Source organism: Hippocampus zosterae, chromosome 21 (genome assembly GCF_025434085.1).
Source record: "Hippocampus zosterae strain Florida chromosome 21, ASM2543408v3, whole genome shotgun sequence".
Taxonomy (NCBI): Eukaryota; Metazoa; Chordata; class Actinopteri; order Syngnathiformes; family Syngnathidae; genus Hippocampus; species Hippocampus zosterae.
Genome location: NC_067471.1, coordinates 9,999,971 through 10,020,814, shown reverse-complemented (window position 1 = coordinate 10,020,814; position 20,844 = coordinate 9,999,971). Strand labels below are relative to the sequence as shown.

The window sequence follows — 20,844 nt, the reverse complement described above, 5'->3', positions numbered from 1 at the left end:
GGTGAGGAAAGACCTCCGGCGCTGGCTTCCTTCCATCCTTGCGGTCTAATGTTGCCGCGGCCCAGGTGAGGAGGAGCTGCCGCTCCTTCCCCCGTGTCGGATGCTTTTCCGCAGCATGCGCGAGGGGGCGCGGGGGACATCGGGGCGTGGACGTGCCGGAACCTTCACTCAAGATTCCCATCCGTCCGGCGGAGGCCCGAGCGGCTCTTCCCGATCGTCACGGCCGCGTCCTGTGGAGGGGGCAGAAGGGGATTTCCTAAGTGAGACAGCCGAGTCAACAACAAATCACCTGAGCGCCGTCGACGGCGGGCTGTTGGGCGTCGCCGCTTTCCGTGGGCCGCCGCCCGCTCCCACGTCCGTCCCGCGCAGGGCGCCGAGAGCCGCGGGGTGAGCGGCGCAAGCCACCTTCCCCGAGTGCACAATGTCGGAACCTTGCCTGGCTTGGAAACATGAAGGGCACGCAGCTACTCCTGAAAGCACAACGGGACGACGAGGCGCACAAAATTGCACTCGCACAAATACACACACACAAGTTGCGAGTTGTCCACAATGCGTTTGACGAGATACAGCAGTAGCGGGTCTTGTAGTTGAAATGTTTATTCAGATTTTTTTTTCTTTTTGGCTCTCGTTTTCATAAAAAGTCCGTAGAAAAAGTGAGCGACTACATTGGCATATTGAAGACAAAAGTCTTCGTCTACTGGCTAGTGTCTCGTCCCCGCGGCGGCATCCCGCCATACAAACGATTGTTTTTGCTGCTCCATAAAAGGTTAGAAAAAAGCTTTTGGACGCCAAGAGTTCTTTGTTCAAAGGTGTGCTCGAGTAAAATAGCAGGAAGCCGTTTGGCGGCGGCACAGTTTCTTCCGGAGCAGAACGCGCGTTGGGGGAGGGCGGCTTTGCCGCGCCTTTGATCGGACGGCCTGACGTACAAACGGCAAAAACGCCTTGCTCCACTTGGCTCGCCAACACTCGCGTCTTCTTCAAATACTTCCTGAATCATTTTGGCAAAAAGGAAAAAAAAAAAACGGCCGGCGCCGCCATTGCCGCCGCGGCATCCGCAACAAGCTTAAGGCCCACCAACAAGAGAGAAAAACTCATTTGGTCGGCACTGGAGGTCTTGGCAACAACTCAGTCTTCTGTTGGGTTAAGGCGAGTCGTTGTCTGGCGAGGTCCAGAAGGGAGAGACCGAGGGCCCGCTTTTCATCCAGGACGGCGACGGCGGCGCCGGGGAGGCGGGCTCGGTCTGGGTCACCCGGATGAGCCGGATGAGCGCCTTGAGCCGCTCCAGCGCCGCCAGCGCGCCCCGCTGCCGCGCCGCCAGACGATCCCGTTGATCCAGGCAGCGCTGGAGGGAAGCACGGACGGCGCGTGGGCGTCTCGCCGCAGCTCGGCGCACGGCGGTGACGACGGTGACTTACTTGCAGCGTCTGGTTGAGCTGCTGGTCTTCCTCCTCCAGGTGAGCGCACTCCTCCTTCAGCTGGCCGTGGCGCCGCAGCAGACGCCGCTTCTCCTCCCGACGCGCTGCGGTGACAACGAGCGCTCAACCAGCGAGCGACGAGCGGAGGCGGCGCCGGGGGTCGGCCCGGAACTCACCCGTCTTGTGCGCGACGTCGCGAGGCCACGGCGCGCTCTCCGCGTTCAGGACCTGCGCGGGCAAGACAACGCGCGTCAGAAAGCCCCACCTTCCTGTCCCGCGGCATCTCAAAGCAAGGGCGAGCCAACCTTCTTGTGGCACTTGGGGCAGCGGCGGGGTCCCGCGCCCGGCGGCTGGAGGCAGTCCGGGCCGAAGGCTCGAGGGCAGTCCTCGCAGGGCCGCGACAGGCCGTCCCGCTCCGCCTCATCCTGCGCCCACCACAAACAAACTCAGGTGCCGGAGCGCGGGGAGGGGGCCAATCCGGCCCGCCAAAGTGCATTCGGCGCGGCGGGGGGGTTGTTTCGTTTTGGATTATCTCGGTTCCGAATCGCAATGCAAACATTTCCTGCCGCTGGCTGTTGACCACAAGAAGCCAGCAGAGGGCGCCGCCGCATCATTTGTGATTTGAAATCCGCGCGCCAGTTCCGCTTCCGTGGGCGGGTCACAGTGACGTCACACGCATGCTCGCCGTCGAGTGCGTTTGTGTCAAACGTCAACACAAGGCTTCCTCGAACTACGCCTTGAAAACAAATCGATCAATGGGCCCACCCCCTGCCCAAATCCAACTTGGAATGGAGTTTCTCTGCCTTTGCTTGGAGAAAAAGCAAACGAGAGTAACAGGATTCGAAACAAGTTGGGCTTTTTTTTTTAACCCCTCCTGCCAGCAAACATGTTTCAATCACACCTTTCCACAACATGAGCATCTTCCACAAAAACGAGATGCGCTTCCTGCGGGGACGTGAGCCAAATCGGTCGACGATTTGTCGTCAATGACCATTGCTTCAATTCAGGCGGGCTTTTCGAGATCACGACTCTCTGGAAGTCCGTACAAGCAGGAAGCGCATAGCGGCGGGCAAGCGTCACGAGAGAAAGAAGCGCCGTCACGTGACGTGACGTGGCGTGACGTGACCTACCTTCCAGCAGAAATCCTCCGAGTCTCGCATGTGGATGAAGCAGAGCACACGTTAGGCAGGGCGCGCAGGCGCAGGTTAACGGGCAGCACGCGCGTGTTCAAAGCCGTGGCCGGGCAGCCATTAGCGTTAGCTGCGCGCAAAGCTCAAGACGCACGTCGACGGCCGCCATATTTGGAGGTCGAAGCTGAAGAGCGCCAATTTGAAGCGGACAAAAAAGGAAAGCAATGGAGACCGTTTGCGCAAGTGGTCCTCCGGGCCGCCAATTTGAGCAATCGTCATCGGGAGGGCGTGGCCAATTCTGCAGATTCGCCTCCTTCCTACGGCGGCACGCCGCGTTCTCCGCTTACGGCGACCATCATTGCCACCGGACATGCGAGTGAGGCGTTAGCTTAGCGCGGCGAGAGCGTTACCTGGCGCCGACGCCAAGAGCGGAGCCGTCAGGTAATGCGACGGCAGACGTTTGCGCTGCGGACAGACCAAAGTGAGACTTGAGTCGCCGTGACGTCGCCGTCACCCAAACGCCGCGGAAGAAGAAAAGGACCTCGGCTTCCAAGAGGCCGCTGTAGGCGGGATTCGCCGTGCTGCGCCTTTTCCTCTCCTGCCTCCTCAGCCGGAGTTCTACCAAAACACAAAGCGCCACGTCAAGGCGCGCGCGCGCAAAGACGCCGGCGGGGGCGACGGATGTGCGCCGTCACCTTCCAGGTGCTCGTTGGTCACGAGACCGAGCGCGACCATGAAGGAAATTTTCTGCGGGAGAAGACCACAATGTGATTTACCATTCCCCCCCGCCCCCCACGCCAAACACCCACTGTCAAAAGAAAGAGCGAGCGCCCACCTCTGGGTCCTCGTCAATCCTGCGGGAAGGGGAGCCGGCGGGATCGTCTTGCGACGGGAGGCCGAGCGCCGCTCCCTCGCCGTCGCGGGGCGCTTGCGGCTGGATGATGATCACCTGGTGACACGTGCACACGTAGCAGCGTGCGCGCAGGAGGCGGCGCGGTGTTGCGTTCAAGTCAACATTCCCACTTTACAAACATTCGCAAAAACCCGTCGCCGGGCAGATGGGGAAAATACGTCAGGCGGCAATATCGTGTGCGTGTGCGATTGTCTGGAAAAGTGGCGCAGGTCTTTCAATTGGCTTACGACGCCAACGTGATTCAACGGGCGCCAGCGTGCGTGCGTCTGACCTTGACGGCCTCGCCGACGGCAGCCGCGCCGTTGGCGTGGGCGGGCGAGGCGGCGATGATGGCGTAGGCCACCCCGGCGCCGGCTCCGCCCCCGCCCGAGGCGTGCCGGGCGGGGCCGCCCGAGTCCGGGGCCGCCGCGGCGCCGTCGCGAGGCTGCCGGCGGGGGGCGAGGGTGCCGTTGGGCGTGGGCAGGGTGGGGCCGGCGAGCGCCGAGGAGCCGCGGAGCTGCGGGGCCTGGGGGGGCTCCTGGCACGGACTGCGGGGAAGGCTGTCGGGCATCAGCGACTTTGGCCTGACCTGAAACGGCAGAACAAAGCCGAGGGGCCGCGGGGCCGCGGGTTAGCGGGTGTGGCTCCGAGTCTCGTCGGGCGAGCGGGCGCCAGTACCTGAGGTAGGACGCTGGCGGCGTGACCGGCCAGGCGGTGCAGGGAGCCCACTTGAGGCACCTTGAGGAGACCCGAGGCCGGCGAGCCCGTCATCTGCCAGACAGCCATTCAAAGTCCTCATCATCATCATCAACAGGAAGTGTAGGTCACCAAGAACGCACGCACGCAATCGAGCGCGTGTCGGCACAATAGTCAAGGCTATGGCACGGGACCGAGTGCGTACGTTTTGCCCGTCCTCACTTCCTGCAACAAAGAAGCTGCGCTGTGATTGGCTGACGCTCGGCTCACTTTTACCACCCACCCACTTTTCTTCTTCTGTCATTCTGCTACGCTGTACTGCAGAGCCACGAAGGGGGAGGGGGATGGAAAGAGTGGCGGCGGTGGGAGGGGGCTCGGCCAGTTCCCTTGGCAACCACACTGAGGGAAATTCTACAAGTAGGCAGACGTTTGATTTTCCTCATTGTGCCGATTTACTCCAAGGTCAAGCGCGTTGGGCGGGTGAGGGGGTGTCCGTCCTCCGCTCACTCCCCGTTGCCACTTCTTCCCTCCAAAGTCCTCACCGCACGTACCAGACGCCAAAGGTGAAGAGGACTCACCGCGAGACGTTTTTGTTCGCCCCACCCCAACCAGCAGGACTGGCAGTTTCCATGGCAACGGTGCTCCTCAGCACTCATTCAATCATTCTCTCATGCGTTTGCTCCATCAATCTTGCGCTCGCTCGACGGAAAAGCTGGAAAAACTTCCGGGCGACGCCGCCGCTTTCGTGCGGGAATGTCGTCCATCTTGTTCGAAATGACAAAAGTAGACCCGGGAGCGGGCGGCTACCGTGCGTCGATGTCCTGTTGAAAATTGCCCCGCGCCGGCCCGTGCAAAGTTCACATCTCTTCCCCAAATTGCCGTTACCTGCGTCGGAGGAAGGTCCGGGGTGGTCCCGGCGGCCGGCGGGTGAGCGCCGACCCCCGGCGCCGCCCTGCAGCCCGTCCGCGGCTCCGAACCGGCGGGAATCTTCTGCCCGTTGAGGTGCGCCGTCGGCACCGCGGCCTGGCCGGGGGGCTTGATGAGGGACGGGGGCTTGCTCGCCGCCACCGGGCAACTCCGCACCGCCGGCTTCTACGCAGTGACACAAGCGGTTAGTTGTTGAAGCGGGACCGCGGCGGGACGCCACGAAAAGGCCGCATGACGGACACGCGCGTGCGCGGACAGAAACGAACCATCTTACGATTCGACGCGACTGCCGAGAGTCGGCTCTGAATCAAGATTTGTCAGATGCGTCAGGCTTATGCGGCCTCCCTCGCCCGAAAGGGCTTCTTCTCCTCGTGATGGGTCGCGGGCGAGCTCGATTCTCGGCTGTGACCCACCACACATCCCGCGATCGTGTTGATCAAGTCCCACGGTATCGCGTCAAGACAGGCGGTCGACGGCTTCGGCCGATGATCCAAATCCGTGAACCGGATCCCGGCGCGGCCATTTTATTCATCGAGCGGAAGGTCGATTGAGTCATGACCACGACGGGCCTCCGTGCATCCGATAAACGGCCACGCAACAAAGTGTGAACAAAAGCGTCCGTGGCCGTCACCCCCCCCCCCCCCCGCTTGATTGATATGAGTGTTGTCATGGAAACAAGTTTCCGACAGGAAAAACGCTGCGTGGTCCAAACAAGCCAAGGGAGAAGCGCTTGCATGTCGCAAGCGGGCCAATCGGGAGGAGAGGCCTCCCCCCACCGCACCGCACTTCAATTCGGTCAGGAGGCCGGCGCACTTCTTCCTCATTCCAAGTCAACATTTGGGCACTTTCTCTCTAGGAGGGGGCCCCACAAAATGGAGTGGGCAGGGGGGGGAGGAGCGGAGGCCGGCAGATGGACTTCCACAAACAATAGAAGCTGACAGATGCAACCACAATCCACAGCCACACACACATAGCGGATGTGCATGTGTGTGTGTGTGGGGGGGGGGGCGGAATTGCACGCGCACACTAGACCGCAGCCAATGACATGATGGAAATGGCGGAGCGGTGATGACATCATAGAAAGCGAGTCTTTGCCAATTCCGTTTTCTTCAAGCGAAGCCATCACGGCCTTGCGTTGACAAGGATCTGCGGCCCGGGGGGCAGAGGAGCTGCGCCCAGAGCCATGACTGCACGTTCAACCATGGCCCAAAACTACCCAAAACCATAGTTGTCCATTCAAATGACAATTGATGAACGCTGACACCTTGACGGTCAGCAAAGCGAGGCCGCGTGGCGAAAAGAGCCGCAGCTTCCTCCTCGCGGCGCTAGCACGATGCGCACTCGACTGAGCATCTCTATTGCCCCGCCACACCATTTCATCAACAGGTGCAACACAAAGGTTCTCCTCAGAGAACAGGATCTGAGCGTGTGGCCCGTCTTATACCGCCGGCGGGTGGCCAAGACCACATTCCACACGTTTCCTTTGTTTTGTTTTCTGGGATGGATCCACGGCACCCGCATTCGTTTGAATGGGGAAAGGCGGCTTTGAAAGTCTCAAGAGAAATTCACCAAATGCCAATTGGGTTTTTGTGGAAACACCCCCCCCAAATGAAGATGACAGAACAGATGAGAAGGGCGAGGCCGCCGCCTACCTGTCCGCTCGCGAGTTCATTCAGGCCTTTGCACAGCGTCGGATTCTGCAAAACAAACACAAGCAATCGTGAGCATCGTGATGCCGACGCTCAGCGTGTGAGCATCTGGTTGGCCCGTACTTCCTGAGAAGCGCCCATATCAGAAATCATTCGAGATATGCTGGGACGCTTTCAAATTTGCAAAAAATAAATAAATAGTCAAACCGCGCTTGTCAATTCACATTCAAATTCCAGAAAGACAAAAACGGAGCGCTCAATGACACCGCATATGATCTTCTCGAGTTCAGGCGGGTCGTCTGTCGTAATCCATTTGCGGCATGGACACAACCTATCGTATGTCTGGAGTGTGACGGGGGCGCAAGAAGAAGGGCAAACATCACATGAAGATGGTCACCAGTTCTCAGAGGAAATGTGATTGCCTTTTCTAAGACAGCGAGTGTGTCGAGCAAAAGTGACATCTTGGTTGCCAAAGCAGGGAAAACAAACAAAAACAAAAACCCCGAAAGCACATGTGTGCTGAGTGGGCATTCTGCGGCTGCCACCCCTCCCCCTTCCTCTGTCCTCCACCCCCTCGCCACCCAAAACAGCTTCAAAGCAATCAAAATGGTAATGTTCACCATGAATGCCCCCCCCTCCCCCGGCTCTTGTGCAAAACTCTGCAGACTTTTTGCTCTCCATGTTGGGGGGAGGGGGCGAGCACCCCTTCGGTCACAAAATGGACGCTTCCACGACGAAAGTGAGGCCCACAGAAAGAGGGAGAGGGAGGGAGCACGTCTCCTCCTTTTAGCCAAAGCGCCACTTGAACGAGTGCTCGGAGGAGCAACATTCCACAGCCAAAGTGGATCGATTCGACCGGGCAGTTCGAGTCAAACCATATCGCCCCTCTCTTTTTTCCCCTAGTCTTACTCCACAAGAGCCCCGAAAACACACAACTTGTGTGCGTCGTTCTTGGCTCGGCGCCCCCCGGAGGGGCGGTGCGGGCGGAGGGGGCAGCCGGGCGGCGCGCTGCGGGCGGGGAACTGGCCACGGTGCTGAACCCGGCCGCCGCCGACACCCCCTCCCTCGCCCCGGCGCCCGCAGGCAGCCGGCAAACACAAGGCGGTCGCCCCGCCGCAGTACAAGGGAAACGAGGAGGCCCGCCGTCGGGCCGCCATCAAGAGTGAAAAGAGTGAACCAAGTGAAAGCGTCGCCGTGAGCCAATCAAAAGGCGGCGCTGGCGTCACGTGACCAAGAAGCTATCATACCAGCGGACTAAGTGCAAACTCGCAACAAAATGGGGGACGAAAAAGACGTCAAAACGCACAGTGGCGAGACCGCCGTTCACGTCACCTTCGCACTATAAAAGTCCTCGGCGTTGGAGTTAGCCGAGCGGCTAGTGAGTTAGGTCGCCGCCCGGACTCAACAAACGCGTCGGCGAGCTCAAAATGGACGCTCATAATTGTCAGCAAGTTCGAGAACACAAGCCACACAAAACAGCAGCAGCTAACATGAAAAGCACAGCAAACTTGATGCGACTCCACGCGAATGTTATGAGCCTTAAGCAGCCAAGCCGAGCGACGCTAGCACCGGTCCAAAACATTTGCGGAGAAATAAAGTTTGTCTCGCCCTCTCTCACTCACTCACACACACACACAAGAGAACCAACACACCTAAACTCTGGCCCGTTGGGGAGGTTCAGCTCCGGGCTGTGTTTGTGCATCCTCACACAAGTAGTTACGAGAAAAGTGTCTCAAGTTGTTGAGTGCGAGAGGAACAAAGCGGCCATGGATGCTTCTTGTCCCTCATAAATATTCAGCTCGCGTCCGAGCACAACGCCGCATTAGCTGGGCTGCTTCTTGCTCGTCGGCCGTAAACAAACGCCGGACGAGGCCGAACAGCAGCACGAAGTGTTGGCCCAAGTGAGCGAACGGCCGACGATGGCGACGTTGCCTTTCCCCTCCTTGACAAGAATGAAAAACACCAACACGGCGACGGCGGCGCTACTGCTTACCTGATGACATTGGATTTCCACTTGGAGAGCCTCTTGCGGGCCTTGTACCTCCATGTTCCGTGCACAAAAGCACTTTACTCTCACTTTGGACGCGAGCAACGCCAACTTTGGGTCCAATTTTCCAGCGACAATAAGAAGCCAAAGAACTAGTCGGCTCGGAGAGCAAGTTGTCGCTTGTTCTTTTGCAGCCCGGGACTCATCACCGACTTTCCGCCCGTCCCCTAAAGTGCTCGGAAGCCGCCGCAAAGGCGTCGAGCGCCGGATGGCTACCGTCCGGGGTTCGGCCGGGTGACCCGGACTGCTCCTAGGGGGGTCGCCGCGCCTTCCTCCTACTAATTTAAGTTGAAAAGCGGGGACTAGATTGTGTCCGAGTCCGCGGCTTGATTTCACTTTGCCTGGGGAAAAGTTGTGCTTCGGCTGTCAATGGTGACTCTCCAAGTACCCGGATGAAGCACACGGAGCGGCCCCGCCCCTACCCGCGAAATGCGCATGCGCATTGGGTGCAGGAGCAACGGAAGGCTTGCTGACTCGTACGTTTCATCATCATCTTGGGTTTTTTTTCTTCAGGAATATAAAACTTTACGTCGAGTACACACACGCACACCACAGTGAATCACAAAACACTGTTTATTTTACTCGTTCAAATCATTGGATTGCTCTTTGTTTCAAATTTAAACTTTATTTTGGACGTGCATTCCAAGTATGTGAGTGTCTTTATCGTTACTTGTGAAAACGGGCTACACCTCCCTCTGCTCAGCCACATTTATTGTAAATGTCACACCCCAACATAATAATGACAGAAATGGACTCCTACAGTCCCAAGAGCACAGGCCAGTCATTTTCAACAATGAATATTGCGTGAACCGTCTCACACACAAACTCTCAGTTCAACCAAGTCCACAAACAAAAATATAAGAACGTTTTCTCTTACTATGCATGTCGCTTAGTGCCTGGTAATAATAATACATGTTATTTATAAGCGCCTTTCAAAACACTCAAGGACACTTCGCAAACAGGAACAACGACAATACAACCACAGATAAAATTATAAATAATAAAAGAGATGACTTGCAACTTGAGTATGTGATTTGAATCGGTGGCTTCTCACCTCACTTGCCATCGTTGAAGGGCACCAAGCTGGAGACATCGGAATCGATTCATCTTGCTCTTGCCGTTGCTTGGTCTGAGAACAAAAACAGCCAAAAATGGAGCTCAACCACCTCGATGCCAATTCCCGACAGCCCCTCAAAGGAATCGAGCGTGATAAGTTAGCACGAAGAGCTGAGCTTGAAGCAAGCACGGGCGGTTTCTTATTTGGTGTAAGGAAGACAGTGAAAACGGGCACGAACGAACACTTTAAAGTGTCTTCATACGTTGACCTTTCGAAGGAGTTTGTATTGCGCGCGGGAGGCTTTTGTAAAACTATTCTTACAGCGCCTTTTCCACAAGTCCACTTTGTCAACTTGATGCCATCGCTATTTTTTAATCCAAACCCAAAGGCCAAGCGATTTGGCATCCACATCGAATCGTCAAAGCCCAAAGGCCAAAGGAACCGATCCGAGCACTCCCCGCGCCGTCTCGCTTCACATCATGTGTTCAGCGTCGCCACCAGCTGGACACGGGAAAGAAGTCTGCCGGTTCGGTCGCGAAGTGCCGGAGCAGGAGCGCGGGCGGAGAAACTCCACGTCCCAGAATGCTCGAGCGAGCGCGCATGCGCACTAACGTACCCGGGCGGCAAATTCACGCGGTCGTGTTGCTCCGTGAAATGGCGCTTTGAGAGAAGCTCGTTCAAATCGCTGCCGTGCTTCTCGTGATGCTAGCTGGCGTCACGCGCGACCTGTGAAAGCTTACCCGGCCGGACCTCTTCTTCCTTGGCGCGCACACTTTGGATTCGAGCCGGCGCGCAAGGTACCAGGAAATCCCTCCGACCGGGGAGCGGTTAGCCGCCCGATGCTAGCGTTAGCTCCCGAGCGGGCTCGCTTGAACCGTCCGCTTTGGCGACGCGTCGGAACCCGACTGGTCGCGACGCGCCGCACTTGACCTTTCTCGCAGTCGCGACCGCACGCTCGCGCTCGCCCGGCTACGTCTCGTGATCACGTGACTGGGGCCGCATTTGATTTGCGTCCCTTCTACGTCTCGATACAAACGCGTGGGTGCTTGCTGCCATTCCGTTTTGCGCTGCGCAAACGCCGTGTTTGTGTGTGTATACGTCTATACATAATCTAGAAGACGCAGGTGCGATGGCGAAGCGGATCGCGGACAAAGAGCTGACGGACCGGAACTGGGACCAGGAGGAAGAGGGCGAGGAGGTGACGTCACTTACCCCACGTGGCTTTGCATCGGCATCACCTTAGGATGAGCTCGAGTGTGAGGAACCTCTTGTCTCCCCAGGCCGGTACCTTCTCCGTGGCCCCGGAAGACGTGATGAAAAACCGCGCCATCAAGAAGGCCAAGCGGCGGAACGTCGCCGCCGAGGTAAAACGGATGACGTCGCCGTCCCCCCCATCGTCGGCCTCGGCGTCTTAAGAGCCTTGTCGATTCAGGGAGAGGCCGGCGGCGGGGCCTTCAAGGGCTTCAAAGGTTTCTCGATGAGCGCTTCCTCCACGCCGTCGTCCTTCTCGACCTTCGGCAACGGCGCCGGCCCCAGAGGCTCGAGCGCGCTGACGAACGGGAGCGCCGTCTCGGCGCCGCCCGCGAGCGCGGCCGGTGAGTGGGCCCGGTACGGATGGGTTTCCCGCGGAGAGTCCCGAACCTCGGGCGTCTTTGTTCTTCTCAGGGCTGCCGTTCAACGGCTCCGCCTCCTCCGCCGGCAAGGAGTACACCCGGCAGCTGACGGCTCTCAACTGTTCCGTCCGCGACTGGATCAGCAAGCACGTGGACGACAACCCGCTGTGCGACCTGCAGCCCATCTTCCGCGACTACGAGCGCCACTTGGCCACCGTGGAGCGGCAGTACGGCGCCGCGCCGGCCGGCGAAGACAAAGCCTCGCTTCCCGCTTGCGCCTCCTTTTCCTTCAAGGGCAAGGCGGACGGCTCGCCCGCCGCCACGTTCAACTTCGGTCAGAAGAGCGCCGCGGCAACGTTTTCCTCCATTGCGAGCGCGGCGTCGCCGCCCTCGGCCAAGGCGGAGCGCCCGGCAGCTTCAGGTACGGCCGCCGGCACGCGGGTCTTCGGGGGCCGCGTTTTCGGCGAGGCCTTTCCTTCCGCGCTGACGCGCCGTCGGTTGTCGTCCGCGCAGAGGAGCCCGCCGGCGACGAGGCGTACGAGCCGCCGCGACCCGACGTCCGAGAGATCAAGGAGGACGACGCCTTCTACTCCAAGAAGTAGGCTGGGACGGGTGGCGGCCGGGGGAGCCGCGCCGGGCTAACGGCGATGGCTGTGCGTTTGGCAGGTGCAAGCTCTTCTACAGGAAGGACGACGAGTACAAGGAGAAAGGCGTGGGCACGCTGCACCTCAAACGCACGGAGGGCGGCAAGACGCAGATGATCATCAGGGCCGACACCAATCTGGGTAAGAGCGCCACGCCGAGCCGCGTCTGCGGGAGCGAGACGGCGCCCCCTCACGTGTCGCGTGCGCCGCAGGAAACATCCTCCTCAACATCCTGCTGTCGGCCGACGTCAAGTGCTCGCGCGCCGGCAAGAACAACGTGGTGGTGATGTGCGTGCCCAACCCGCCCGTCGACGCCCGCGAGCCGGGCGCCCCCGTGCCCCTCCTCCTCCGCGTCAAGACCGCCGACGACGCCGACCAGCTGCACCGCACTCTGGAAGAGAGGAAGGGCTGAGGGGGGGGGCACACACACGCACACACAGACGCTTGTTGAGCTGCGACGTGGCCTCCGGCGGTTATTCCACCTCTGACTTGCCCTCTTTTTTATTTTCCTGCTGAGCTGAACCACGAGGAGCGACCCCCCCACCCCCTCTCCAACATGGACTTTGACAGACTTGTTTGGGTGTTTTGGGTTTTTTTTTTTCCTCTCCCCAAGTGGCCTTGGCAGCGCCCCCGCCCCTTCCCCCAGACACCCGTTGGGAATAAATGGAAATAAGAAGTTTGTGTCTCTGCTTTAATTTGGTCGTCTTGGCGCGTGACAGACGTGAAGGGCGCCACGGTGCGTCGCGCAACATCGCGAGTCGTGTCGGTGATAAAAGTCAAGTCCATGTCGTCGGGGGCGACGCGCGCCTTCCGGGCGGAGAAGGGCGGCCCCCCCGGCCGCACCGACTTCCGGCACGTCGATTCCCGTCAAGCGACGTCCCTTCTAATCCGCCGTCGAGCGACGTTCTCCGAGACAGACGCCCGTGACCTCACTTCCTGAGTTTTTTGCCGAGGTGCCGCGGTGAAGATGAGCGCCAAGAGAAGTCGGAAGAGGAGGCACTTGTCGGACGGCCGCCGGCCCGGGAGGCACTTGCTAGCGAGGCGCCCGCGCCGCCGCTACGTCATCAAGATGGGCTTCTGACGCACCTCCAAGATGTCTGCCGCATAGCAAAAGAAGGACGACGGCGAGTCATTCGGCGCCCGCCGCCGCTTTTACGGCCGCCGAGGCTCACCGGCGGTGATGCGGTGCAGCGGCAGCGTGACGTAGGTCAGGTGGGAGAAGAGCAGGAAGTAGTCGTCGGCGCGGTTGAGCTTGAGCCACGATCCCACCAGCGAGCGACCCGTCCCCGACAGCGAGCGCGAGCGCAGGTTGCCGGCGCCGCCCAGCTCTGAAGCGCCGGCGCAGCCCTCGGTCAAGAGTCGCCCCCGCCCAAACAACTTTTGCCGGCGCCACTCACCTTGGTCCTCGTCCTCCCGGAAGAACTCCTCGCTGTCGTTGGCCGAGTGCGATTTCTTCATTTCTGCCATCTTGTGCCGCGGGACCTTGCGCCGGAGCGACGGCGAGAAGAACGACGGCCGGTTCCTCTCGGGCGTCGGCGGCGTGCTGAACGACGTCACCTGCACGCAGCAAATTGTGCCGGGGAAGGCGTGGGAAAAGGGAGGAAGTACAGCAAGTCGCGAGATGCTCGGCGAGTCGCGTCCAAACGCGTCTGCGCTCACGGATGGGCGGTCGTATTGTGAAAGGGAGGAACAGGAAGTGAGGAGCAAACACGTCGCCGGTGAAAAATCCCGCCGAGCCCCGGCTAGCCCTTTATTCGCTACGACGTTAGCGTCGTCATGAACTACTCACCCTGTCGTGCGCGGGCGAGCGGTCCTCCTGCTGGTGGTGGGCGTCCGCTCCGTCGGGCACCCTGCTGACGGCCATCTCGGCGTGACCTTTGCCCTGTGGCCCCTTCATGCGGACAAACTCCATGTTGTTGAACTTGTAGAAGCCAAACGACATGCGCTGTGCCATCTTAGCCGCCACGCTCACCTGCGCCCAGAGCGGTTGCCGCATTAGCCTCGCGCGAGAAGCGAGCCAGCGATCGCGCGCGCGTCTCACCCGGTTGTCGTAGACCTTCCTGAGTGCCTCGTAGCGAATGGATCCCTGGAAGATGACGCCCTGGAAGGTGTTGGACTTGTCACTGGCCACCAGCTCCACGCACACCATCTCGCCCTCGCCCACACTCATGTCCTGGAACACCTGCGCCGGGATTCGCGCAACTTAGTGGCGACCTGACATCCGTCGTGGTTCATCCGACAAGGTCGGGGAACCTTTGGAGGCGCGACGGGCCGGCCGGCGGACAAACGGGGGACCGCTCGCCAGCCCGTTTCAATCGACATGCGGGCGACGCATGGCGCGGTCGTCGTGGTTACCTCATCAAAGTTGTCAATCATGAAGAAGATATTTGGGTAGCTGATCTTGGACTCCTCGCCTTTGCTGTCCATGGCGTGCTTGCTGGGAGACGCAAACACTTCCTGCGGGGCGCGCCAAGTGGAATGAGCGCACCGGGCGAGCGCACCGGGCGAGCGCAGGCTAAGGCCGACGCTCACCTGACATTTCTTCTTGTGCACGTGGATGTCGCCGGCGTCCGAACGCGTGCACACGGCGCACGTCACCACGTAGTCGAGCTGAAAGACACGCGCGCGTCACTACCCGCCATGCGTGTGCGCGCGCGCGTGCGTGCTTCACCTTCTGCAGGACAAGGTTGAGGTAGACGCTCTCCTCCCAGTCAATGTCCGGGTCTCCGAGGCCCGGAAGCTTCTTGGAGTCTCGCCGGTAAACTTCCACCTCCACTTGCTACCCCCACCCACACAAAAAGAACAAGACAGGGACGATGACATCATCAGTCATCGCCGCCTTCCTCCAAAATCAAAAGTCAAAGCCTCCAAGCGATGCCATCTCCTGTCAGAGGGCTTGCTGGACATTGCAAGCTCCTAAACGTGGCACCAATAAAGCCCACCGATGGAAATCATTTTGAAAAACGGAGGAGAGGCGCTTCTTGGGCAACGCGCCCACTCACCTTCTTGCACTCGCCGTCGTCCGCGTCCGCGTAGGCCAACTTCCTGCGCACGTAAAACAGCATGTCGTCCTGCCGCGGCGCGCACTTTTCCATAAAGTACGTCGAGAAAATCCACGTCCAGAACACGATGCGGTCGTCCTTTACGCAGCCTACACACACACACATAGGACAGGGGGAGGTTGACAAGCGAGCAGACACAAATTCTCTCCCCGGCTTCCGCAAACAAAACCGCATCCCTATTTGTGTGCCCACTTCCTCTCACGCGGTATAAACGACGCCGGCACACGCACACACTTCCGTGTGACACATCCGCACAAGCACGCACAAACGCTTTCAGGGCCACGGCCGCAAACGTTCCCCCCACCTCCACGCACGTGCTCGTCTCGGGCGCCGAGCTGATGGCGTCACACGGGTCGGTTCGTCCCGCGCGCTGACGCCGCGGCGTTTGGACCCGTTGCTCGGTCACGTGACGGCCGCACACCGCGAGGCTCGTTTTCGGGAGGCACGTGACCCGCAGTGACGTCCCAGCAAAGTGCCGAGCCCGAGCGCGACACGAACGAGGCGGCGTAATCGAACAAGAGTCTCACCCAGGCCGCCGATGTCCCGGCGAGCGTCGAGTCGGTTGCGTTCGTCTGCGATGGCCTTGAGCATCTGACGCAGGGACGCGTCCGGTTCGGCGTCGTTGACGTCACTCGAGCCCACTAGCGACGCCATGTCCCACTTCCGCGCCGAGACACCATGACAGGACGGCGCGGGACGGCTCGGCTCGGCTCGGCTCGGCTCAGCTCAGCTCAGCTCACCCCGGCTCCGCTCGGTTCGGGCCCGCGGACGGGCTCCGTTGTGTAGCTCGGCGAGACCCGCCCCTCCGACTTCCGGTAACGGGAGCCTCTTCAAGGCATTCGCTCGTGTTTGTCCTCGTGACGGGGGCCAAGTCCAAACTTCACTGCATCCTTTGGCGCTTCGATTGATCTTCCGACCACTAAATCGAGATCAATAAAGAAATTGGAAGGAGTTTGATTGTTGAGGGCGTGTGATTGACGTGTTGCTTAGTCACGTGGCCCACGCAACTTCCGGGGACGGTGTCCCCTCCCCCCGACCATTTCCAATGGCGCCGGTCGTTGTCGGCAGCTCGTAGGGAAGTGTTCGTGTTTTGTCGTCTCTCTGTAAAAAATACCAACAAGCGGGCAAGCGTCCGGAGACGTTCGAAACGGCGGTTTTTGGCGCCTCACCAGTTCAACGTTTTCCAATGCCACTTGATGCTGACGTTTTGTTGGTTGCGTTCCTTCGAGGATCCCGCCGTTGCAACTACGAACGGCACATTCCAGGTGCTCGCGCACGTAGCTGACGAGCGCGGAGCAATCCGCTGTGACGTCGGCGTTTGCCGCCGCGAAAAATATGGTGACGTCAGGCACGCGACCGTTCACGTTTCAGGTGTGGACGTCATCGACGCGCGCCGACGTCTTCTTCGCTCGTTTGCTTTTCCAAGGCGATGACTTCCGATTGAAATCCACTGCCGACTTGCTTGATTCAATCGGATCATCTGACTGGAGAAAACGAGGGCTTAGGGAGAGCAAAGTACCAGTACTTAAATCCAAGCGCGTGCGGGTAAAGTACCGGAAGAAAACATACCTTGTGTGAGGTTAGAAGCCACGACTGTGAGGAAGGTGTGCCCACCGTCTCTTTCGAAGTTGACATTTGAAGTCTTTGCAACAAAATGCTTGTGTAGCCTGCACCTTTCAATCATTCGCTTTAATGAGGTCACACACCAAAATATGGAATATTAAAAACAAGCACACCTTCTTCGGAACAACAATTGTCAAAAGCCATCGAGAACGCCTCCGAGCAGCCCTCACATCAGCAAATCGAGGGGACGGGACCTCAAAATGTTCCACCGGTTGACGGGTTTGGTCGTTTTTTTTTTTTTGCATGACAAAGAAGATCAGAAGGCGCAAGAAGGGTTTGATCCATTAAAAGCTCCAAGGATGTTGCTCGGATGCCTTTGTGTGACGCTTGCAGCCTTTCGAAGCTCCACAGCCACGTCCTTCCATCCCAATGCAGTGGCTGGATTTCCACTGAAATTGGCTCGTCGTTGCCACAAGTTTGCAACAAAGCACTACTTTTGTCAAAACGCAACACCTCTTTTCGGTTTGACAGTTCCTTGGCATCAAAATGATGTGATGGTGCCAAAGTCCTATTTTTTTGCTTTACCTGAGCACAATAAGAGGAAATAAGAAAAAGAACAGAACCCGCCCCCCCCCCCAAAAAAAAATTACAAATAAGCTGTAGTTGACAAAAGTTGCAAAGCCCGACATACCGTGTACCATGTACCGGTTTCACCTCAAGTGTATTTCTGGTTCGTCTGGAAATGTGAAGCGAAAGGCGCGTCTCCTGTTTTTTTTTTTTTTTTTGCGGGTGGGTACAACTTGGTCAGATGCCAAGCGCTCGTCAAATGCGGCCAACTAGTTCCCGGCGGCTCACCGCACCGCGTCCAATCAAGTAGCAGCCCAGCATGCGGGAGGCGCGGCCGTGAAAGCCATCCGCTAATGTCGGATTTCCGCCGGCCCGGGTCAGATGAAGCCTCTGCGGACGTCGCCCGGACGGGCGTTGCCCGCCGGGGGCCGCGGGTCGCTGCGCCGCCGGCGCCCGCCATGTGGCGGCGGCGGCGGGCCGATGGGGTCGTAGCGCGCGCCGTAGGGCAAGGCCGGCGGTCGGCCGTCATATCCTCCGCCGATGATGCCGGGGACGCGCGGCGGGGCGAAAGGAACCGGGCCAAACAGGGGCCGGTGGATGAAAGGGGGGAGCGAGCAGGGGCGCTCCACCACGCCTCGCTTCTGACGGAACTTGTAGAAACTTTTGTACAGCTGGACGCACACACACACGCATCGACGTAAGGTCGTTGTCGGCCATGTGAGGGAGCGAGCGTGAACACTGACCTCCTTCCAGTTGGTCTCTCCCTGCCATTTGTGATCTAAAGGTCGACAACGAGATGACGTGAGCAGACGTAAAGGTCGCTCAAGGTCACGGCAGGTGCGCATCTTACCACTGAAGTCCCGCCGCACCAGGTGTCTCCAGAGGGCCGCGTCGGCGGCGGCGGCGTTCAGATGCCGACAGACGGCCGACAGGCGCACCACCGAGACCACGTCCAGCAGCCGCAGCACCAGCAGCAGCAACTCGGGGGGGAGCGCCGAAAGGCCAAACGCCACCGGGAGACGCAGCGCTGGACGGACCGCGACGCACGCCGGTCAAACTCACGACAACTCGCGGCGCCAACGACGCCCGCCAACGACTTACCTTCCCGCGTGGCGGCGATCAGCGGGTAGACCAGCTGGTCCTTGTACACTCGCGACAGTCGACTCAGCCCGGTGAAGGCGGACGCCGCGCTGGCTCCTGGAAGAAATCGGCAGTGAGCGAGGACCGGCGGCGCCGCGCCCACGCCGCGCGCGGAGCACTCCCACCTGGCCACGCCTCGGTCACGTAGACGCCGGGGTCCAGGCAGACTTTGGCCGCCATGCTGGCGCTGTCGGCCACCTGCAGGATGGCTGCGAGCGACGGCGCCAAGAGCGTGAGGCCGAGGCCGCGTCTTCACGGGCGGGAAGATGAAGGAGGGTCACTCACCTTCGATGACGAGCACGGGGTTCATGGGCACCGCCACCACCGTGACCGCGCCCCTTTCGCACAGCGCGTGCGTGTACTGAAGTCTGTAGGCGCCGCCGGACGAACGCCATCCGGACGGCATCTCCGCGGGCTTCGCTTCGCCGCCCTGAAGGCGCCGCAAGTCCGCGAGTCAAGATTTGCGCAACGGGGTCGACTTCAAAAGTCAAAGGCAAATGAATCGGACGACATGAGCGATGAGATAGCGCCGACTCGAACAAGGACTCGGCTGAGTGGAATCGTGTCGTGCGCAGAAAAAAAAAGGGATGGGCCCGAAGCTCGCGAGGTAAAAAAAAACAAACAAACAAACAAACAAACGGGACCGACGCCGGAGGTTCCTGACCTGGGGCGTGAATCCGGTCTCCAGCATGAGCAGGTGGGCGGCCACCATGACGGCGTCGGCGGGAGAGCCGACCCGGGCGGCGCGGTAGAGCAGCTCCAGCGAGTGCGGCGCCTGGCCTTCGCCCGCCTCGCCGCACAGCATGGGCTCCCAGCAGAGGACGGCCGGCGTCCGACGGTCGCGGGCCCGTCCGGCGGCGTCGGCGGCGGCGGGAGCGGCCGCGCTACGGGGCTGCAAAATCAAGAGAAATTGACACCCGGGCGGAACCAATGACGACGCGCAGCTTTTCCAACGCGATTCGGGCATCCACAAAAAGTGGACGCAGCATTGATTGGTCGAGGGGCTGAAATTCAAAGGACTGGGACAATTTCCATCTCACCTGGCTGGAGGTCATTGCGGCTGCGGTTTGGGCGTCGGGCGAGGCGAGCGGTCGGACGGTCCCCGCAGGGGATGCGTCCCTGGCGTCGGGCGGGGATTGCGAGACGGCACCCCCGGGGAAAGCGTCGGCGGCGGTGGTTTGGGCGGCGGTCGCGGGCCCGGCGAGGGACCGGGAGGCGCCGCCGGGGGAAGGCACGTCGCCGTCGTTGCTGTGGGCGGCGCCGGCGGGAAGCAGGACACGGATCAGATCTCCCGGGACGACGCCGCACGACGACAACTTCTGACCCGTGTCAGCGAGGAGCTCGGTGCCGTTGAGAGAAAGGCCAAAGTTCGCGTCTGGACTGAGGTCAACAAAATAATGATTCCTGTTAAATAACCACACGCGCAATGGTGACCGGGTGTCTCTCTGCGAAGCCGCCTCATGCGAACGCATCCGATTCCGCAGCGCCGTGACGTCATCTGACGTTCCCTCGCGGCCTTTAGAGTCACATGGCGTGAGTCGGTGACGTCACGTCGCGTGTGTACCTCGTCGGGTGGCCACGTGACACATCACAACTACTCTGCGGGCGCGTCCGTCCCGAGCTTCGAAAAGTCACTCCCCGGGCGACAACAACAACCGAATGATTTTCTCTCGTAACGAGCGTCGCCCTCGCGCCTCACTCAAGCAGGCAGGCTTCGTCAGAGCATATTTTTGGACGGAATAATATCCCGCAGACTGACCCGAGTCCGTGGCCGGGCAGCAGGACGTCACGGATGTGCTCCATAAGCTCCTTCAAAGTAGACTCGGGACCCACCGCGTCCACTTTGCTGGTTTGCTTGCAGATGCGAATTCGCAACTTCATCCTGTTGACACGCCACAGGCAACAACGACAACAACAACAACAAATTACGCGCTCTCAGTTGACTGCGTGGAGCCATCTTATCTGCTTTTGCTGAGTCATTGATTAGCATCAAGCCAAACAAAACCTGAGACAAACAACACAAATGACGAAGCGAGCGAGCTGGCGTGGTGTAATACATGAATATTGGCATGCTAGGCGAACACGCGTGCAATCCTATCAAACTAGCGAAGCCGAAGAAATGTCGTTTTCTGTGTGGCGTGGATTTAAAAAGGCTTAAGGCCCGCAGCAAAGCGAAGCTAGACGAACCGTGGCCAGGCTAGGCTAACGCGCGATTTGTGGACTTGCTAAACAACGGACATGAAAAGTAACTCCAAAAAATTCAACCTGGCTGGCGAATTGGGGAGAAATGTTTGGTTGCCGTCTCTTCTTCCGCCATCGAACGACGCGTTCAGAACGACAACATCCGTTTTTCAAAATCAAACTTAATGCCACACGTTCGAAGCAGTCTTAACTGTTGCGTGACAAACTAAAAGGACAACTTGGCACAAAAACACAACCGTG

At 59.5% G+C, this 20,844-nt stretch overlaps 5 protein-coding genes across 8 annotated transcripts in view; 2 read left to right on the top strand and 3 right to left on the bottom strand.

The window, feature by feature from the left end:
- lta4h (leukotriene A4 hydrolase) overlaps positions 1–10,810 on the top strand; it is an 85,659-nt gene extending 74,849 nt beyond the window's left edge. The window contains exon 17 of the mRNA XM_052055063.1: positions 10,666–10,810. Coding sequence (XP_051911023.1) covers positions 10,666–10,795 — 130 coding nt within the window. The 3' untranslated portion in view covers positions 10,796–10,810. The remainder of the gene's footprint in view (positions 1–10,665) is intronic.
- phf21b (PHD finger protein 21B) lies at positions 1,135–9,154 on the bottom strand. The gene is made up of 14 exons (XM_052055098.1): positions 8,703–9,154; positions 6,713–6,757; positions 5,019–5,225; positions 4,116–4,208; positions 3,730–4,026; positions 3,381–3,494; positions 3,241–3,292; positions 3,087–3,163; positions 2,956–3,010; positions 2,546–2,568; positions 1,721–1,840; positions 1,592–1,643; positions 1,416–1,519; positions 1,135–1,342 (listed from the first exon to the last, which is right to left on the bottom strand). Exons 1-14 carry the CDS (start codon positions 8,754–8,756, stop codon positions 1,142–1,144), a joined length of 1,494 nt encoding a protein of 497 aa, XP_051911058.1. The 5' UTR covers positions 8,757–9,154; the 3' UTR covers positions 1,135–1,141.
- On the top strand, positions 10,403–12,746 carry nup50 (nucleoporin 50). The gene is made up of 8 exons (XM_052055113.1): positions 10,403–10,610; positions 10,929–11,011; positions 11,094–11,177; positions 11,246–11,408; positions 11,479–11,847; positions 11,940–12,024; positions 12,093–12,211; positions 12,283–12,746. Exons 2-8 carry the CDS (start codon positions 10,943–10,945, stop codon positions 12,480–12,482), a joined length of 1,089 nt encoding a protein of 362 aa, XP_051911073.1. The 5' UTR covers positions 10,403–10,610; positions 10,929–10,942; the 3' UTR covers positions 12,483–12,746.
- Position 12,747: 1 nt separating this feature from the next.
- Positions 12,748–16,376, bottom strand: kiaa0930. Of its 3 annotated transcripts, none has more exons than XM_052055105.1 (10): positions 15,660–16,376; positions 15,073–15,221; positions 14,742–14,849; positions 14,603–14,680; positions 14,426–14,527; positions 14,043–14,252; positions 13,860–13,961; positions 13,468–13,627; positions 13,243–13,398; positions 12,748–13,167 (listed from the first exon to the last, which is right to left on the bottom strand). In XM_052055105.1, the coding sequence occupies exons 1-10, from the start codon at positions 15,784–15,786 to the stop codon at positions 13,127–13,129; spliced, it is 1,233 nt and encodes a 410-aa protein (XP_051911065.1). In that variant the 5' UTR covers positions 15,787–16,376; the 3' UTR covers positions 12,748–13,126. The 3 variants fall into 3 exon arrangements, with proteins under 3 accessions (XP_051911065.1, XP_051911067.1, XP_051911064.1); XM_052055107.1 differs by having other exon boundaries at positions 14,112–14,252; positions 15,660–16,374; XM_052055104.1 differs by having other exon boundaries at positions 13,860–14,042; positions 14,112–14,252; positions 15,660–16,371.
- A 426-nt stretch (positions 16,377–16,802) lies between these two features.
- fbxo7 (F-box protein 7) lies at positions 16,803–20,822 on the bottom strand. Of its 2 annotated transcripts, none has more exons than XM_052055089.1 (10): positions 20,590–20,822; positions 20,162–20,284; positions 19,443–19,782; positions 19,067–19,294; positions 18,688–18,832; positions 18,528–18,611; positions 18,364–18,459; positions 18,113–18,289; positions 18,006–18,040; positions 16,803–17,933 (listed from the first exon to the last, which is right to left on the bottom strand). In XM_052055089.1, the coding sequence occupies exons 2-10, from the start codon at positions 20,281–20,283 to the stop codon at positions 17,640–17,642; spliced, it is 1,521 nt and encodes a 506-aa protein (XP_051911049.1). In that variant the 5' UTR covers position 20,284; positions 20,590–20,822; the 3' UTR covers positions 16,803–17,639. The 2 variants fall into 2 exon arrangements, with proteins under 2 accessions (XP_051911049.1, XP_051911050.1); XM_052055090.1 differs by having other exon boundaries at positions 20,668–20,822.
- Positions 20,823–20,844: the final 22 nt, after the last annotated feature.